At 46.9% G+C, this 16090-nt stretch overlaps 6 protein-coding genes across 7 annotated transcripts; 3 read left to right on the top strand and 3 right to left on the bottom strand.

Moving 5' to 3' along the window:
• The first annotated feature begins 204 nt into the window (after positions 1-204).
• LOC119550687 (tRNA N(3)-methylcytidine methyltransferase METTL6) lies at positions 205-1483 on the top strand. The gene is made up of 2 exons (XM_037859552.1): positions 205-431; positions 494-1483. Exons 1-2 carry the CDS (start codon positions 429-431, stop codon positions 1340-1342), a joined length of 852 nt encoding a protein of 283 aa, XP_037715480.1. The 5' UTR covers positions 205-428; the 3' UTR covers positions 1343-1483.
• A 510-nt stretch (positions 1484-1993) lies between these two features.
• LOC119550686 (hyccin) lies at positions 1994-4216 on the bottom strand. Of its 2 annotated transcripts, XM_037859549.1 has the most exons (3): positions 4057-4216; positions 3279-3980; positions 1994-3223 (listed from the first exon to the last, which is right to left on the bottom strand). In XM_037859549.1, the coding sequence occupies exons 2-3, from the start codon at positions 3950-3952 to the stop codon at positions 2257-2259; spliced, it is 1641 nt and encodes a 546-aa protein (XP_037715477.1). In that variant the 5' UTR covers positions 3953-3980; positions 4057-4216; the 3' UTR covers positions 1994-2256. The 2 variants fall into 2 exon arrangements, with proteins under 2 accessions (XP_037715477.1, XP_037715479.1); XM_037859551.1 differs by having other exon boundaries at positions 3279-4215.
• Positions 4217-4546: 330 nt separating this feature from the next.
• LOC119551875 (phosphatidylinositol N-acetylglucosaminyltransferase subunit A) lies at positions 4547-6859 on the bottom strand. Its single transcript, XM_037861469.1, has 4 exons — positions 6633-6859; positions 6313-6558; positions 6015-6252; positions 4547-5959 (listed from the first exon to the last, which is right to left on the bottom strand). Exons 1-4 carry the CDS (start codon positions 6732-6734, stop codon positions 5106-5108), a joined length of 1440 nt encoding a protein of 479 aa, XP_037717397.1. The 5' UTR covers positions 6735-6859; the 3' UTR covers positions 4547-5105.
• Positions 6860-7193: 334 nt separating this feature from the next.
• LOC119551127 (syndetin) lies at positions 7194-11343 on the top strand. The gene is made up of 10 exons (XM_037860311.1): positions 7194-7331; positions 7431-7649; positions 7724-8041; positions 8100-8957; positions 9019-9350; positions 9406-9571; positions 9631-9741; positions 9798-10121; positions 10181-10293; positions 10357-11343. Exons 1-10 carry the CDS (start codon positions 7266-7268, stop codon positions 10748-10750), a joined length of 2901 nt encoding a protein of 966 aa, XP_037716239.1. The 5' UTR covers positions 7194-7265; the 3' UTR covers positions 10751-11343.
• Positions 11344-11459: 116 nt separating this feature from the next.
• LOC119549858 lies at positions 11460-13226 on the top strand. Its single transcript, XM_037858154.1, is given in 1 exon segment — positions 11460-13226. A coding segment is annotated over 1 exon segment (1767 nt).
• On the bottom strand, positions 13199-15416 carry LOC119551874 (kinesin-like protein subito). Its single transcript, XM_037861468.1, has 3 exons — positions 14782-15416; positions 13525-14726; positions 13199-13461 (listed from the first exon to the last, which is right to left on the bottom strand). The coding sequence occupies exons 1-3, from the start codon at positions 15323-15325 to the stop codon at positions 13315-13317; spliced, it is 1893 nt and encodes a 630-aa protein (XP_037717396.1). The 5' UTR covers positions 15326-15416; the 3' UTR covers positions 13199-13314.
• Positions 15417-16090: the final 674 nt, after the last annotated feature.

Below are 16090 nucleotides of genomic sequence, written 5' to 3' on the forward strand. Positions count from 1 at the left end.
TAGAACAAATGAAAAAAAAAAAATAATATAAGGGACTTCAAAATTAGAAATATTAAAATTTAGAACTTATACATAATAACATTAAAAAAGATAAGGAGGTTTGTTGACCTTTTTCACATATTAAAACAATTTAAAGATGACCCCTTTAAAAAAGTTTTTGCCTATGCCAATGGTCGCTAGTATGACCGTACTGCACATACAACTATTTAGCTAAAATCCTATTGGGAGTTAAAACATTTCAAATAAAAATAATACATTTCTTTCGTAAAACCCACTATAAATAATGTGTGTGTTTAAATAATACCCAATACTCAGAGGTAGACGAATTTTTTTTACTGACAGTTGCTCTTCCAAAAATCCAAGATATCTCAAAAACGCGTGGGAGAATCAACCCATAACAATCAAATACCACATTGGGATAAACAAACATGGTAATTTTAAAACTTAAATTAAAAATAAATATTAAAAACTATTAACAATAAATATTTTCTAGGAACCACTAGAACCAGATGTTATAACCACCCAAGCCAAGGAGCTCACAGAAGCGGAGAAGCAAAAGTTGGAGGAGCAAAACAAACGTGGTTTTGTTCCCGAATTCAAGGCCAACAAGCTGGAAATAGATGCCCAGAGGAACTGGGATATCTTCTACAAGAGGAATGAGACTCGCTTCTTCAAGGATCGACACTGGACGACGCGGGAGTTCCAGGAGCTGCTGGACCAGGAGCAGTCAGGCGACAAACGCACTCTCTTTGAAGTGGGATGCGGAGTGGGCAACCTGGTGTTCCCGCTCCTAGAGGAACAAACCAGCGAGGAGGAATGTTTCACCAATGGTAGATTCTACTTCTACGCCTGTGACTTCTCACCCCGAGCCGTGGACTTTGTGCGCTCCAATCCTCTGTACGATCCCAGCCAGATAACCGCCTTTCAATGCGATATCACGACGCAACAAGTGCATGAGCACATCCCAGCCAGCAGTCTGGATGTCTGCACCCTCATCTTTGTTCTCTCCGCCATACATCCACAAAAGTTCAAGGAGGTGGTGCAGAACCTGTGGAAGCTACTCAAACCAGGAGGACTGGTGCTGTTTAGGGATTACGGCCTGTACGACATGGCACAGTTGCGCTTCAAGCCGGGCAACAAGATTGCCGAGAACCTCTATGTGCGACAGGATGGCACCCGCAGCTACTTTTTCTCAGAGGAAGAGGTGTCCCAGCTCTTCCAGGAGAATGGCTTTGAGGTAATCAGCAATGCCTATGTCCACCGACGAACGCTCAATCTCAAGGAAGGCGTTGATGTGCCGCGCATTTTCCTGCAGGGAAAGTTTAGAAAGAAGAACCTATGACCAACACAAACTAAGGACCATTGTTACGTATTTAGTTGTTGTATTTATTTTAAATCAATAACATGGTTCAAGTCAACGTTCAATAAATATTTGTATGTATATATTAGTTTACACATGTATATATGCTAATAAGTGACAGAACTAAAAGGTTTCCTGTAGAGTTCAATTGAAATTGCCTGGACCCAACTCTGGCTGAATGTCGAGTAGATATCGAATGTGTGAGCGTCATGCTGCTTACCTAAAACGAGTGAAATGCACCGGGATGTGTACGTTCTGTTCCCCGAAAATGGAACATAATCTCCCTCTGGCTGAAGCTTTAGCAAACGATCTCTACCGGGGGCTCCGTGTGTATACATTTTGTATATAATTCTTGTGACGTCCTAGCAACACTTAATCTAAACCAACAATTGGATTTGGAATACGATAATACATACGAACAACTAAGAAAACCCAAACTCAAACGATCCTTAATCCATAAATTCAAATCTCCTGTCGCGCCACGGTTTTGTTCGGCTAATACACAGCGGTAGGTGGCGAATATATATAGTTGGGTGTGTGGATTTTGGGTCATGAAGATATTTTCGTGCAGTCAGGTAATCTTTGGATAGTTCCGAGTATTTACGATATAAGGTCCGACCAAAATGCAAGGGATATAATTGCATCTAACCAGAAACATTGTTTAATATTTAGGAAATTGGAAATATTAATAAAATTAATTGGTATACACGGTTATTACTCTATCAAGACTGTAAAAGAATTGTTTTAGAATTATCCTTGGATTATTTGACTGCCCTTACAATCTCTTATTCATTTTTTGTTCATACGAAACCCACTCACCCCAGTTATGGTTGTAAATATATATACTTGATACTTGGATTTGGCTAATCGCCTTTGGAACGAGACGATCGATTGCACTATTCCGCCAAGCTGTGCTCGGCCAGCTTGCCGCCGTTGCTGCTGCTGTGTCCCAGCGGCGCCAGTTCGATGCTGGAGTCGAAGCTCTTGGTGAGCAGGTCGCTGCTGGTCACCGAGTTGGTGGTGCTGCTCAGCGGAGGCAGGGATGTGTTAGCGTTCGCGTTGGAGCCCAGCACGCCGTCGTTGAGATCGCTGTCCACGCTGAAGCTGTTGCTCCCATTCTCGTTGATCAGCGAGAGCGTCTGCAGCGGCAGCACTTCGCCGGTGGGTGGCTGTTCCGGACTGGGATTCGAGCTGGGTTCCGTCTGCAGCTGAAGCAGCGAGTTGCGCTGCGTATGCTTGTCGAACTTGCGCTGCGGTGGCTTCGGCGGCTCCTTGTCCTTCTCTTTCTCCTTGTCCTTAGACTTCTTAAAGCCCGCGATGAGCGCCTTGTGCGCCTGCGCCTTGATGCCCTCCATGCTCGGTCGCATGATCGAGGTGCGCGTCCCAGAACTCTCCTTGGTGGAGGGCGATTCCTTGGAGCCCGGCTCCGTCTCCTCAGTAACGCTGGCCAGCTGCTGCGGCGCTTGCGGCATGGTGAGGTCCTGCACCTGGATGGGTATATCATCGGGCAGTTTTTTCGTACGGAAGGAGGCGTTCGTGATCATGGACTTGGACACCGAAGTGGTCACCGTGGTGGTGGATGGCGTCAAGGCCACACTAAGGCCCATGGGTCCGTCGTTGGGCTGACCGGAAGGATTGGCGTGCAGCGAATTGCGCACCGCACTGGTCACCAGGATCAGTTCCGAGTACATTTCGTAGGTGGCCCGGTTGTGGATGTCGTCCAGGGTTTGGATAGCTATCGTGCCATAGCCATTGAACATGGCGAAGTAGATGGCGTGCACCAATTCGATCAGGAAGGCGGCGGACAGTGGAATGCGTGGTGAGGAGGGCTTTGGAAAAGTGGCTCCGGTTGCAGGATCAGATCTAGAAGGGAATTATATTAATTATAGAAATAAGCTATTATCTATTTTCACTTTACCCATAACTCATGCGATGACCGTGGCCCGACTTCGTGGTGAATCCCTGATTCACCAGCTGCGACGTGACCCGGCACAAGTGGAGCAGCGACGACTTCTGCGTCTGGCTGACCTGCTGGTTGTAGCAAAACAGCAGCGCCGTCAGGATGCGCATACGGTTCTGGGCATGGATCGACTCAATGCGCTGATGCGGTCCCCACTTGACCTCCCGGTTACAGTTCTCCTCCCAGCGTCGCAGATCCGTCATGGGCAGGTTCTTCACCTCATGGTAGACGGACGTCTGGGCCAGGATGGGCATGCGAAAGGCCACCACGCGCTGGCCGCCGTCATCGGTGGACACCTCGCCATTGTAAATGCAGATAAGCAGCGTCTCCACGCCGCGAGCGGCCTTCTTATCGCCGCCGGCCACCGAGTGCAGGTATGTGTACACCAGCACCGGGATGAACTGCAGCGGGAACTTGTGGAGCGTCAGCTCCGGCGAGCGGTAGAAGGCCAGTAGCTGCTGGCAGATGTCGTGGACAAGCGCCTCGTTGCGCTGCCGCTCGTTAAAGATGGTGAAGATGGCCTCAGCAATCTCGGGATCCGTTTCGTGCTCCACAACGAACGCTTCCGCCTCGGCAGGCTGGCCCTTTGTCCGCTGGTAGTCCGCCAGCCAGTCCCTCACCAGTTCCGCCATCGATGTTGCCCTGAGGTGGTGACCGAATCTAAAATATGGAATTGGAATGCCAAATCCGCAGTCAATGTCTGACTTTCAGTTGGTCCTCCCTCGTCGCCGCTCACCTTGACCTAGGTGGCAACTGGGATGCTAGCAATGGTGGTGGGTGTGCTATGGAGCTGGGTTCAGGTTTCCGCACCCTGGGTTATGTGGTAGCAGTGGCTAATTAATTTATCGCCCGTCTCCGCTGCTGCTCCCTCTTAATTTTTTTTCCCAAATAAGCCAGGGCTGCATCGCAGTATGACCTTAAGAGGACCGTATATTTCTAGAAGTTTTGGTATTAAATTAATTGCAGTATATTCTTCCAAAGCTCATTGGTATATTTAACGTACGTTTTGAAGGAAAGATTTTCAAAAATTCGAAATTCCCTAAGTTAAACTGACTTTTCCTTATTAATTTGAATATATATTATTAGAATATAAATTAAATATGTTTTGCTAGCTTTTAATTTAAGTTTCATTTCTAAGAATACATCTATTTAGACATTATTTGGTTATTTATTTTATTGATTTCTACCCATATTTATTTTTAGGAATAAATAAAGTAAATTTGCTTAATTTTTTCTTAATCTAAGTTTGACAATAAAAGCATATATGGAATAGTGTGAACTTTATAAAATCTGGCATGATCAGGTCAGTTCTGGTGAGCAGTTTATAATTTTTTAAAACAATAATATATAGGATTTTCTTTAAAAAAAATTTGTATCACCTCTTACATAATTATTAATAATTTAACTACTATCTCTATTGAGCATATGTATTATCTAATTAAGTCGTACGTAAAATATATATCGTACATTGTCTACGAGAAAAGGTTTGTGACTTTTTTTCATTCCATTACAGAAGTAAGGGCAATCAGGCAGAGCAGAGGCAACGGAAACTTTTCCAGGGCATCTCAAGGACTAGGTTTTCTAAATTTTTACCATTTAAATACAGGATCTGAGTCTGTAGTCTGTAGGAAGTAGTCAGTTTTCACCACGCTCTTTATCGTGGCTCTACGTAAGATCACGTGCCTTTGGATTATTGTTAACTATAATAGAAGACAGTGATTCGGACTACGACTATGGACAACAAGTTGGTTAGTTGATGGAAGAATGGAATCCGTTTAATCTTCGCTAGCTGGGCGAACGTATCAAGTCCCGGGCCAGCTCGACGCGCCGTCTGGGCCGCCAAAGCTCCAGCAGGCGCATCATGAAGTGAGCCACTACGAAGAAGACAAGGAACCAGGATCCGTGCTGCCACACCGCAAACACCAGCTCGCTGGTGGTGAAGGAACGCTCCTGCAGAACCCGATCGTACACCTTCACTGTGCGATGGGCCACGTCCTCCCAGTTGTAAAGCGTTTCCACCAGCTCATTGCATTTGTAGGGACACATTACTGGCTCCGTGTGGCTACTCTGATCCGCAGGAGGAGCGCAGGATGATGGCAGTTGTGGAGGGGAGGTAGATACATCTGCTTTCTTGCGACGTCGCCGCTTTCCCTTTCCATTAGCCTCCGACTGTAAATTACCATTGGCAGCGGGAGGGCTAACCTTAAAGGAACTCTTTTTATGGCGCTCGATGGCTACCAATATGGCAGCATATATGGCATCTATTTCCGGTTCCACCAGCAATATTAGACTCTTTGGCAGCACTTCTGGGATTCCACCCACACTGGTGGACACCACCTGCAGGCCACAGGAAGCAGCCTCAACAATGGCCATGCAATAGGCCTCAGTCAGTGAGGTATTCACGAAGATGTGGCCACGCACCAGGACATCGCGCACCTTGGCATGCTCCACGGCGCCCACCATCTCCACCCTGTCCTGCATATTTGTCTTCTCGCGAATCTCTTCCAGCAGATCCCGCTTGGGTCCATCGCCCACAATGATAAAGTTCACATTTGGAGTGTTTTTGAAGCGCGGAATGATTCCCGCCAGCAAATCAATGCCTTTGCGGTAGACAAGACGCGAAGCCACTACAATGTTGACTGGAAAATTGAGATTATTAGATGATGAAGACTAATAAAGGCTCGTAGTCCTTACTTGCATCATTGCTGGGCCGCTGTTGGGGATCAGGGGTGAACAAGGCGGTGTCCACAGCATTTGGGATGACGGAAACTCGATGCTTGGCCACTCGAGCGCGTAAAACAGTGTTCTCCTTGCCTATGTGGGACACACAGATGGCGTGATTGACCATGCCCAAGTTGACCTCCAGGAGATTGTTGGTAAGAGCGGCCGAGAGGTCAGCGAAGCCAAAGAGGCTATGATCAGTGAAGACAGTCTGCAGGAGAAGGAAAAGTAGGCTCATAAGCGATTCTTGAGTACTACAGATTAGTACAACCTTCAGTCCCAGCAGGGAGCCCACCATCAGGGCCTCGTGGGCCAGAGCACTGAAGGCGGAGTGACCATGGACCACTTCCACGCGCTCCCGGAGGAGCACCGCCCGCAACATGGGCACATTGCAGACGGCAGTGGGCAGGATGCACTGGTTGTAGCACACCTTGATGGGCAGATAGTAGACCTTCAGGCCACCGGTTACATAGCGAACGCCACTGCAATCCCCGTAGGCATGTGTCAGCACCACGATCTAAATATGGATAGTTAGTAAGTTTAAATAATCGTTATCTTTATGGGGGCTCCCTCCCAATTGGCAATAGTCACCTTGTGACCCAGACTGAGCAACTTTTGCGAGAGGTTGTAGACGTGCTCCTCCACTCCGCCGATGCTCGGGTAGAAGAAGTCCGACGCCATGCAGATGCGCATCTTTCACTCTGTGTCTTCTGGGGCTTCCAATAAGTTGACATTCCACGTAAAAACAAATAAATGCGAAAACTTAAACAAAATCGGATGGGGAAGCGGTAGTGTGGCACAATGCCAATTAGCGGTCGATGCTCAAGTGTTGCAAAACGGCGAAAGAACGTCTATTGATTAAGCCCTTTTGCACGACACAAGCTAAACGTTAAATATTTAAAATATTAAAATTAATACAGAACGCAACGTAAATTAAATTGATATACAAAGGTAAATTTACATTTATAATTTATATGATCGTTATACAAATTTTATACATTTTTGAAGAGATCAATGTTATGATATAGAATTTTATCAAAATAAGTATTATTTCTTATATATTTTTTATCAGTTTAGAAAAAATATGCACCTTCTATTTTCCTAGGTACTAAAACCTAGTACCTCTCTGCGAATTTCATGGCATTCCTCGTGCGAGCTGGTCACACCTTCAGTAGAGAAGTTTTTGTTTGTTGGCTGGATTTATTTTTTTTTCATGGCTGAAACATGCAGAATTCCAAGGCCAAAATGGACGAATTCAAGAGCAAATTCTTGGACATATTGCACAAACAGGTAGCAGGTCAGCGTACGATTAAGTAATCCCCAGAACTAACCCCGTTTCCATGCATTCCGCCCACCAAAACCAAACAAAAACCACCCACGCACACACAGACGAACCGTCAAATGAAAATTCCTGCCATGGGATTTTCGGATTATTTCATCCAAACGGTGACCACAGATGCCTCGCCTGGCCAGGAAACGGATACCACGGACGCGGCGGCCACCGCCGCCAGCGAGACGAACGCACAAAAGTCCGACCAGGAGATACTGGAGGGCATCGAGCAGTGCTACTACAGCCCCGACAGCAATCCACAGCTGTACGAGCTCAAGGTAAACCAGGTGTAATAACCAGTAACATATTGCTTTAATCATGACACGCCCCCTGCTCTCACGATCTCCCGTAGAAAGTTCTCAACGATGGCATAGACAACGAGCTCATCGAGGTCACCATTGCACAACTGCGCACTCAGCAGAAGGTTCTCACCAAGCAGGTGCTGCAGAACATCCTGGAGCAGCGAAATGCCTGCAGCAGTGAGTTCGCGGCCATCAATGACACGCAGAAGAAGCTGGAGGAGTCGCTGTGGACCTGCCAGAAGGCGAGATCCTACCTGAACTTTGCCCGCACAAACTTGACAACCACTAGCCTGGAGATCCTGGCCAGCTATCGCAAACGGGAGGTGCTCAAGGAGGTGTTGGACACCCTGGTGGCCATCAAGCGGCTGGTTAGAGAAGAATTGCCCCATTCTATGAAGCTTTTTAATAACACTTAATCCCCCACAGCGCACCACAGACGTGGAGGTTCAGAAGCTGCTGGCGGATCACAACTACAGTGCTGCCATCGCCTTGCTCCTGCAGTGCAAGAGCTCCGCCGAGGCCTATATGCAGTTCAACTGCGTGCAATCGCTCTCTAAAAAGCTGCAGGAGACCATGCTACTCATGGAATTTCAGCTCGACACAGTTCTCAATGAAATGGTACTGGGTTTCGATGGTCGCAAGTACGCCAAGCTGCAGGAGGCCTACAAGCTGGCCAACAAGTCGCTGATGGCCATGGACCAGCTGCACATCAACTACATTTCGGCCATTCACTCTTCTGTTAATGCTGTGCTGCGTGGCTACAGCGATCCCGGCCAGGATGATCAGGCCAAGCCGCTCTACGAGCAGCTGTGCGAACAGCTCAGCGTAGAGAAGCTGCTACCCTGTTTGATAAGCTTGTGTAAGACCTTCTGGACCATCCTGGCATCCTACTACCAGGTGGTTATGTGGCACAACAACTACAAGTTGTATGGACAGGAGGAAGAGGATTCCCCGGATGTTTACATCCAGCAGAAACTGAAAAAGGGACAGTCGCGGGTGTGGAACGATATACTGACCAAGGTGTGCCTGTTTCTGCAGGCGGCCAAGTTGACGGCGCTCAAGTACGACCAGTTCATCCAGGTGCTGTCCGTGGTGCAGCGCCTAAAAAAGGTCGGTTTGGAGTTCTGCGGCGAGCAGTCGGAGAAACTGATCGAAACGATGCAACAGCAAAGCGAGGAGTTCTTCCGACGCTACCACATCTGCTGCGTGGAGGAGATCTGTCTGTTTCTGGACAACGAATCTTGGACGCAGGTTGACTCGTTTGCGCATATCCTACAACTGCCTGTGAGTAGCTGTGTAAAGCGTGAGATGCTAGCTTAGTTAATCTATATATCATTCCTTGTAGGAATTCCGATCTGTTCGGCACACCCTACGACGCCACAAGTCCCCGACAGCAGCTCTACTGGCCTCATCCAACAACTCCCCAATCAGCAATAATAACTGCGATGAGCTGGTTTCCGTTCACTCCCAGGATGGCGGCAGCTCCATTTACGGTTCCTACGGATACTTTCTTAGATTTTCCGAAAAGAGTTCGCCTTTTGATGGTGGCTTAGATGCGGCCATGTTGGAGGAGGACATTTTGTCCGGCATCGTGGACGAAGCCTCCTGTTATTTTAGCGAGGAGAGCGATGACGAGCAGAAGAGTTTGCAAAGCAAAGAGTTCGACGACACCAGCAAGTAATGGTACTATCATTTTACTCTGAAATCCTTCTCAATGGAAATGTTGTTTCAGTCAACTGCTGGTAAACAACACCGCTTTGAACGTACTTCGGATTATTGGAAAATATCTTCAGATGTGCAAGCTATTGCACTGCATCTCTCCAAGGATTGTGGCTTGTATCTTAGAGCTTATTGACTTCTATGTGTATGCAGTACATGAGATTTTCGGAAAGGATGCGGTATGTATTGATACGGAAACATATTTTTAAGCTTGTTAAAACGAATATCTTTATTTCAGCCCGTAGCAACAGAAAATATGTATACTCCACGACTGGAACAACGTTTGCGCTCGGTGGAGACAAATGTCCTGCCTCAAATCAAGCTGTGGCCACTTAACTTTTCCTCTCTGGTAATTGGATTTCATTATGTTATTCAAAATAAATCAATCAACGTCTCTTTTTGCAGGCCAACAACGAGCTGGCTAATCCGGACACACTGTATGGCCTGTCGCAGCGCATTGTGGCCGTGGAGGCAGGTCGCAGCATGCTTCAGCAGTTCCACATCCTCCAGCACTATCTCAACCACCTGCTGCCTCTCGCAGAGCGTCCAACGCTGGCCAGCTACCTGGAGTACAGCGACTACATGCTAGATCTGGGCAAACCCGTTTACACCTGTGTAACGTCGCGCGTCATCGATTTGTCATCCATTCTGGCGCAAATGGGCAAGGTCAAGTGGGATGTGAATCATGTAATACATCAGCACAGCAGCTACAGCGATGTTCTAAATAGGGTAGGTCAATTGTAGAATTGTTAACAAAATGTTTCATGCCTTAATTGATTACTTTGCAGAACATACAAAGCTTTGCCATGTGCCTGGAGGAGATCGCCAAGGAGGTGCCAGTGCCCAGCAAGCATGTGTGGAATTCCATGGCCCATGTGGCCACGCACCTGTTGGTGGAGGGGTAAACACTAGTTTCCTTTCCTCAGAAGGATCGGTTTCTAATGTAAATTGTTATATTTTCTAGCTTCTCTAATGTGAAGAAATGCTCTGCCGGGGGACGCGCTTTAATGCAGCTGGACTTTGCGAACTTCATGTCGTTCCTCGAGCTCATTTCGAATCAAAAGTACCCACAGCATCGCTCCTACGTGGATGTGTTCATCAAGACCTACTACTTTGCGCCTGAGCAGTTCGAGCAATGGATTGAACAGCAGCGACTGGTGGATGAGTACTCCCTAAAACAGTTGAACAACCTCATTCAGTGCATTTGTGTCAGCGACAAGCGCACGCGGCAAAGGCTGTTGCAGTTGCTCGATGGTGGATTGGCTAATGGGTTAACCACGTCGACGACGCCGACAACAACGCCACAGAAGAACAACCACGGATCCGTGACCGGCTCAAATCTAAGCAGCGTTATCTGAGCTCCCCTGAAAGATTATTATTTTATTTTATTTATTTTGTTATAACCCCCGGCTAACCTTGTTAGTAGATCAATCTCGTGACATTCTCTATGTGTATTTAACATTCCGTTTAGTGCAAATTAACATTGTGTTTAGGCTAAAGATACTAACTTAGTTATACAGGCGATCTCCATGATGTACTTCGTTTCGAATTTCGAATCTCTCAAAACCCGACCCTTAATCTCAACCCACTTTTAAGTGCAATCCCCTCTACTTTTCGCTCTCTCAGATGCAACGCAATTGGCATACCTTGGTAATTGATAATTGGCAATTGGTTCATCGTTCACCGTGACTTAAGTACCTAGAGAAAGCAGACATATATACACACAAAAAACACATATAATTAAGATGCATATATACCTATTTATTTTACTACCTATTTGTAATATTTATTTGCAGCAGGAAACGGACAAATAATTGTAGAACAACTCAAATGTAATGGGCGGCATATCAATTTGATTTGCCACGCCCCCACGAACACACACCATTAACTATTAGCAATTGTAACTAAATAACAAAGATTACATATTTTGAGATATGCATATTACAAACAATGCGAATTGTGTCTTATCATTGGGGGTGTGAAGCGCCTGACGAAGCATTTATTTTTCGTGATTTGGAATATAAATAATAGGGGATGTCCTGATTAACATAACATATTTAAAAGGACATGTGGAGAGCACTGAAAGTGCTTCTTTTTTGGATTCCTATCCTAATTAGAGGATCAACTGTGGATTTTATGTGTAAAACAGCAGCAGAGTACTCGCTTTCTGTGATAATAATACGAAATGAACATTGTCCGGAAAACTGGATAAAGGAAATCCTTAAAAATCTAAACATTCCAGTGGTACTTCTCTCAGCTGGCGATGTTTATATCAATTCCCAGGAGTTTTCTCGACCGCTACACGTTATGTGCCTGCCTGGGCTGGAACTCCAACAGGATCTGGAGCTAATCAAGAAACTAATCACACCTTTAAAAGACTTTCCTAGTCACAAAAAACTATTCTATGTATCCAATAGATTCTCCAATCAATCCCGAATGGACTCCCTCCTCGAAACCTGCTACCGCCGAAGGATTCCAAACATCGTTGGACTCTTGGCTGCAGATGAGCATCTCTACTTTTACAGATATAACTTATATCCTACCTTCCAAATGGAGCAGCGCCCTCTTCAATCTTCAACCATCTTCGACCGGGAATACCCCAACATGCATGGTCATCCTCTGATTGTAGTGCCCGACCAATGGCTTCCTCGTTCCATACTCTATGTGGACAGACGAACGGGTAAGCAAGTCCTAGCTGGATCCGTGGGCCGCTTCAACCATGTGTTGGCCTGGAAGCTCAACGCTACTCTGCAGCTTGCCCATACGGTAACCCCTGGACGCTTCCTCCATGCGAATGACCTCCAGGAGCTGGGCAAGAGCATGTCCATTGACGTTCCTGCCAGTATGTCGATGCTAGTGCGAGGGGAGCAGTTGGCCCTTACCAGTTATCCTTTAGAGCTGACCCACATCTGTCTGATGATCCCGGTGGCCCAGCAAATTCCCTTAAGGGACATATACTTTCTCTTGAGCAGTGTTTCTAATATGCTCCTGGCTGTAGGCATTGTTTTCACCTACGGATTTGTTTTGAGCCTCATCCGGAAGTTTACCAATCGTGCTGTCCATCTGGCTGACTTCCTGCTGAATGACAAAGCTTTGCGTGGAATATTGGGCCAGTCCTTCCAGTTGCCTCTGCTGAGAAGTAGCTCCAGCAGATGGATATATCTGATGCTGGGCATAGTGGGTCTCAATGTGAGCAGCATCTTTGAGGCCGCCTTGGAGACGATGATGGCGCATCCACCGCGGGAATTTCAAGCCCGAAGTTTCACTGATCTTCGGCGCACCCGAATTCCTTTGGTTACCACCGAAGAAGACTTGCACACATTGGTGGATCTGCATGTGACCCTGCTGGCGGTCAATGTGAGTGAGTACAATCACCTGAGAAATGGGCGGAACTCCAGCAATGCTTACTTTGCCTCTCGATTGCATTGGACCCTGTTCAGTGAGCAGCAGAAGCGCTTCTCCCGGGAGCTCTTCATTTACTCCATGGACGCCTGCCTGATGTCGCTGGCTCTGCTCTCCTTCCAATGACCGCAGACTTCCTTGTTCACAGACCCAGTCAGTAAACTTATCCTGGATGTGAGAGCCAATGGGCTGTATCAGTTTTGGGTGGGAATGCATCACTACGACATGACAGAGGCGGGTTTGGCCAGCATGGAGGATCCCAGTCTGCGGCTGAATGAAATGAACGAGACTACTGCTTTGCGGTTGGTGGATCTGCAATGGGTGCGGTTGGCCTACGGAACGCTGCTGGGCATCGCGCTGCTGATATTCCTGCTGGAAGTTTTTTGGAGGAGCATCACTGGTTCTCTAATCATTTACAAATTTATTGGATAACTCGGAAAACCGCGCAACACATTCGATTTGAAACATAAATTAACAAATCACTTAACACTTAATAGTTAATCATTTTAAAATAAAGAAACTAATCATCATCTATGATTTCGATGGGAGACTTGGAATCATTAGCATCATCGGAACCGTCCGAGTCGCTTGTGGGATTCTTAAGTTCCTCTATCTCATCCTTGAGGTCTTCTATTTGTTCTTCATACCGACGTTTCTGAGACGAAAGCTGCGCAAGATGAGTAATGATTAAGTTCCTCTAATTATAAACTAATGATCTGTATACACTTACCATGAATTCCGATTCCCTCTGAGCAATCATAAGCTTCTTTTCGCACTCATCTTCATATTGTTTCTTGTTATTTTGGATTATCTCCTGGTATGTGGCAGTGAGTTCACTTCGCAATTTCTCCTCTAACAGTTGCATTTGGAGGACATGATCGTACCGCAGCTGTTCAATCTCCAACCGCAGGCGAACGTTCTCGTCCTCCAACTCCTTGGTGTACTCGTCGCCACCTTCGTACGTTGACATCTTCGAGAATTCCATGAAGCCGCAGAAGCTGACTCGATGCTGCTTGACCACGGGCTCCTTGAAGATGATATTCTTCGCGATGGAGGCAAAGTTTAGGACGTTCAAGTTCTCCTCGTAGTATTTGTCCAGCGGGGTAATCGTCACGATCATGGCCAACTTCTCCTTGCCCAGCAATGCCGCCTGCAGCAGCATCGTGAGTTTAGAGTCGCGGTAAGGAATGATGTCGGCGTTCTTCTTTTTCTGCACTGTGCTGGCCGCATCCAGGCAACGGCCAAGCACCATCAGCGAGGTGTTGATATTCTTGGCCTCCTTGAGGCGTAGGCCCGAGGTTCCCGTGTTGTTCACCCGCTCCGAACCCGCCAGATCGCAGAACTTGTACGAACTCTGGGTGGTGATGCCCGAGCGATTGTACTTAAGAATGTCCACAGTGAAGACACAGTGGGACCGACTGGAGTTGGCATTCACCGAGGTGGAGGCATATGTGGAGCGTTGTTGGCCCAGCCGGAGCAGGCGCAGCGCCTCTTCGCTGCTCGTCACGAAAACACTGGTCAGCCCCTTGATGAACACCTGGCCCTTGTTGCCCACAATCTTCAGGTTCTTACGCGTCACCTCACCCAGCTTATCCTGCTTCGGCGGAATGGCGAGCAAATCGTACACAAGTTCGTTGTAGATCTCCACAAAGGACACCCAAACCAAGACGGATACGTCGGTGGAGGACTTCGTCTCGAACGTGTGATCCCCATCAATAACCTGCTTCAGGCGTTTGTGATGGGCACCGATATCCGGACACAAGTCAAGGAGCTTTTTTCTAATTTGCAGCTCCTTCAGCGAGGCGTCATCCTGCAAGAAGACGATGCAGCCGTTGATCAGCTTTAGCTTGGGTGACCGGAAGATGGTGTCCTTGTACATGGTGAATATGTTCTCCAGGGCACGCGGAATGATTCCAGCACGAACATCGTCCCCTGAAAAGGGATATGAGATAATCATTGCCAAGCAACAGATATCCTTTTAGCTTACCCAGCAAGGTGTAGGTTTTTCCGGATCCCGAGGTGCCATATGTCATGATGGTCACACACTCCTCCTCCATGATCTTGGGGCCCACACAGACATTGTAGATGTCCCGCTGCCCAATGGTGCTGTCAAAGATGGAGGTGAAGCCAAAATGCTTCTCCATGCGGTTTACATTGTTGCTGGTGGAGTCCACCTTGCAGCTGGTGATCAGCACATTGGCATCCTCTGAGATTATGTATGCCTTGGACGCATCCTTTACGGGACGCACGCGCATGAAGACCTGTGGACCCGTCTCCACGTTGCTGCTATCCGCCGCACTGGTGGCGCACGAGGCTCCCTCTGTCGTCCCGGTGGTCTGGTACTTGTACTCCGATTCCGTATCCGAGTACTCGGAGAAGCTCTCCTCCTCCGATTCCTGAATGTTGTCGAACAGACGCATCTTTTTGTTGGGTCGTGGCCGGAAGCGGCGGTCGATGGAGGGATCGCGGGCCATCAGGAAGGAACGCGTCTCCCGCTTGGGCACCTCCGTAACCTCCTCCTTGTTATCCATGTCTGGGTTTTGTGGATATAATGGGTCCTTTTTTCCTTTCACTTCCTTTCGCGCTATTTTTCAGACGCCAGGGGGCTGCCAACTTCCGTTAAATTTAAAATGACAGCTGGCACACAGCTTAGTATGACCGTAAATTGTCCGTTAAAAATACCATTTATGGTATTTTTATGAACTTCGCGTAGTGACGAATCGCATTCCGATAATCTGCCGCAGATATTTAAAGTCAGCCCGCCAAACACCATTACATTTTACATTTACATTTTTAACAGCGGTTTTTCATTAAAATTTGAATGGGGTATATCAAAATGAGGAGATATTTGTGAACTATAAATATTTAAATTCTCAGAGCGAATATCTGGCTATCTCACTAGAATCATTGCAAGTAAAATGTTCTGCCTTTTAGATAGATGTATAAAATAAATATTATTTGGTTGAAAAATAATTGGGTGCCAAATTAGAACGCAAAAATCCAGTTCACTGACTTGATTATCCCGCATTCTCCAACTTTGCCCATATGTCTGTAAGAATGTGCAGATCAGCAGCGTCAGCAAATAATTAGGTGACAAATTACCGGCACACTACCGGCCGTTTGTTGATTGTTTGGTTAACAAGTCTGGACAGCATAATAATAACAGGCTGTGCAAATAGACCGTTCTGTCGCCAAATATGTACTCACAACGCCAATTAATTGCTCTTGTTTGCTTTTCTTTTTCCAGTCTGATTTTTTACGCCCCCTGTCTGTGATCTAAAAACAAATATTGTCCA

The sequence above is a fragment of the Drosophila subpulchrella genome, chromosome 2R, assembly GCF_014743375.2.
Source record: "Drosophila subpulchrella strain 33 F10 #4 breed RU33 chromosome 2R, RU_Dsub_v1.1 Primary Assembly, whole genome shotgun sequence".
In the NCBI taxonomy this organism is placed as follows: domain Eukaryota; kingdom Metazoa; phylum Arthropoda; class Insecta; order Diptera; family Drosophilidae; genus Drosophila; species Drosophila subpulchrella.

Excerpts from the sequence above, each read along its gene's own strand:
- LOC119551875 (XM_037861469.1), bottom strand. The coding sequence starts at position 6,734 with ATGCGCATCTGCATGGCGTCGGACTTCTTCTACCCGAGCATCGGCGGA. Across the intron at positions 6,253-6,312 it reads GCTCCCTGCTGGGACTGAAG|ACTGTCTTCACTGATCATAG; the intron begins GTTGTACTAATC and ends CTTCTCCTGCAG. Across the intron at positions 5,960-6,014 it reads GCGGCCCAGCAATGATGCAA|TCAACATTGTAGTGGCTTCG; the intron begins GTAAGGACTACG and ends TCAATTTTCCAG.
- LOC119550686 (XM_037859549.1), bottom strand. The coding sequence starts at position 3,952 with ATGGCGGAACTGGTGAGGGACTGGCTGGCGGACTACCAGCGGACAAAG. Across the intron at positions 3,224-3,278 it reads GGTCATCGCATGAGTTATGG|ATCTGATCCTGCAACCGGAG; the intron begins GTAAAGTGAAAA and ends ATTCCCTTCTAG.
- LOC119551127 (XM_037860311.1), top strand. The coding sequence starts at position 7,266 with ATGCAGAATTCCAAGGCCAAAATGGACGAATTCAAGAGCAAATTCTTG. Across the intron at positions 9,572-9,630 it reads AGATTTTCGGAAAGGATGCG|CCCGTAGCAACAGAAAATAT; the intron begins GTATGTATTGAT and ends TCTTTATTTCAG. Across the intron at positions 10,122-10,180 it reads ACAGCGATGTTCTAAATAGG|AACATACAAAGCTTTGCCAT; the intron begins GTAGGTCAATTG and ends ATTACTTTGCAG.
- LOC119551874 (XM_037861468.1), bottom strand. The coding sequence starts at position 15,325 with ATGGATAACAAGGAGGAGGTTACGGAGGTGCCCAAGCGGGAGACGCGT. Across the intron at positions 14,727-14,781 it reads AAAAACCTACACCTTGCTGG|GGGACGATGTTCGTGCTGGA; the intron begins GTAAGCTAAAAG and ends ATCCCTTTTCAG. Across the intron at positions 13,462-13,524 it reads AGAGGGAATCGGAATTCATG|CTTTCGTCTCAGAAACGTCG; the intron begins GTAAGTGTATAC and ends CATCTTGCGCAG.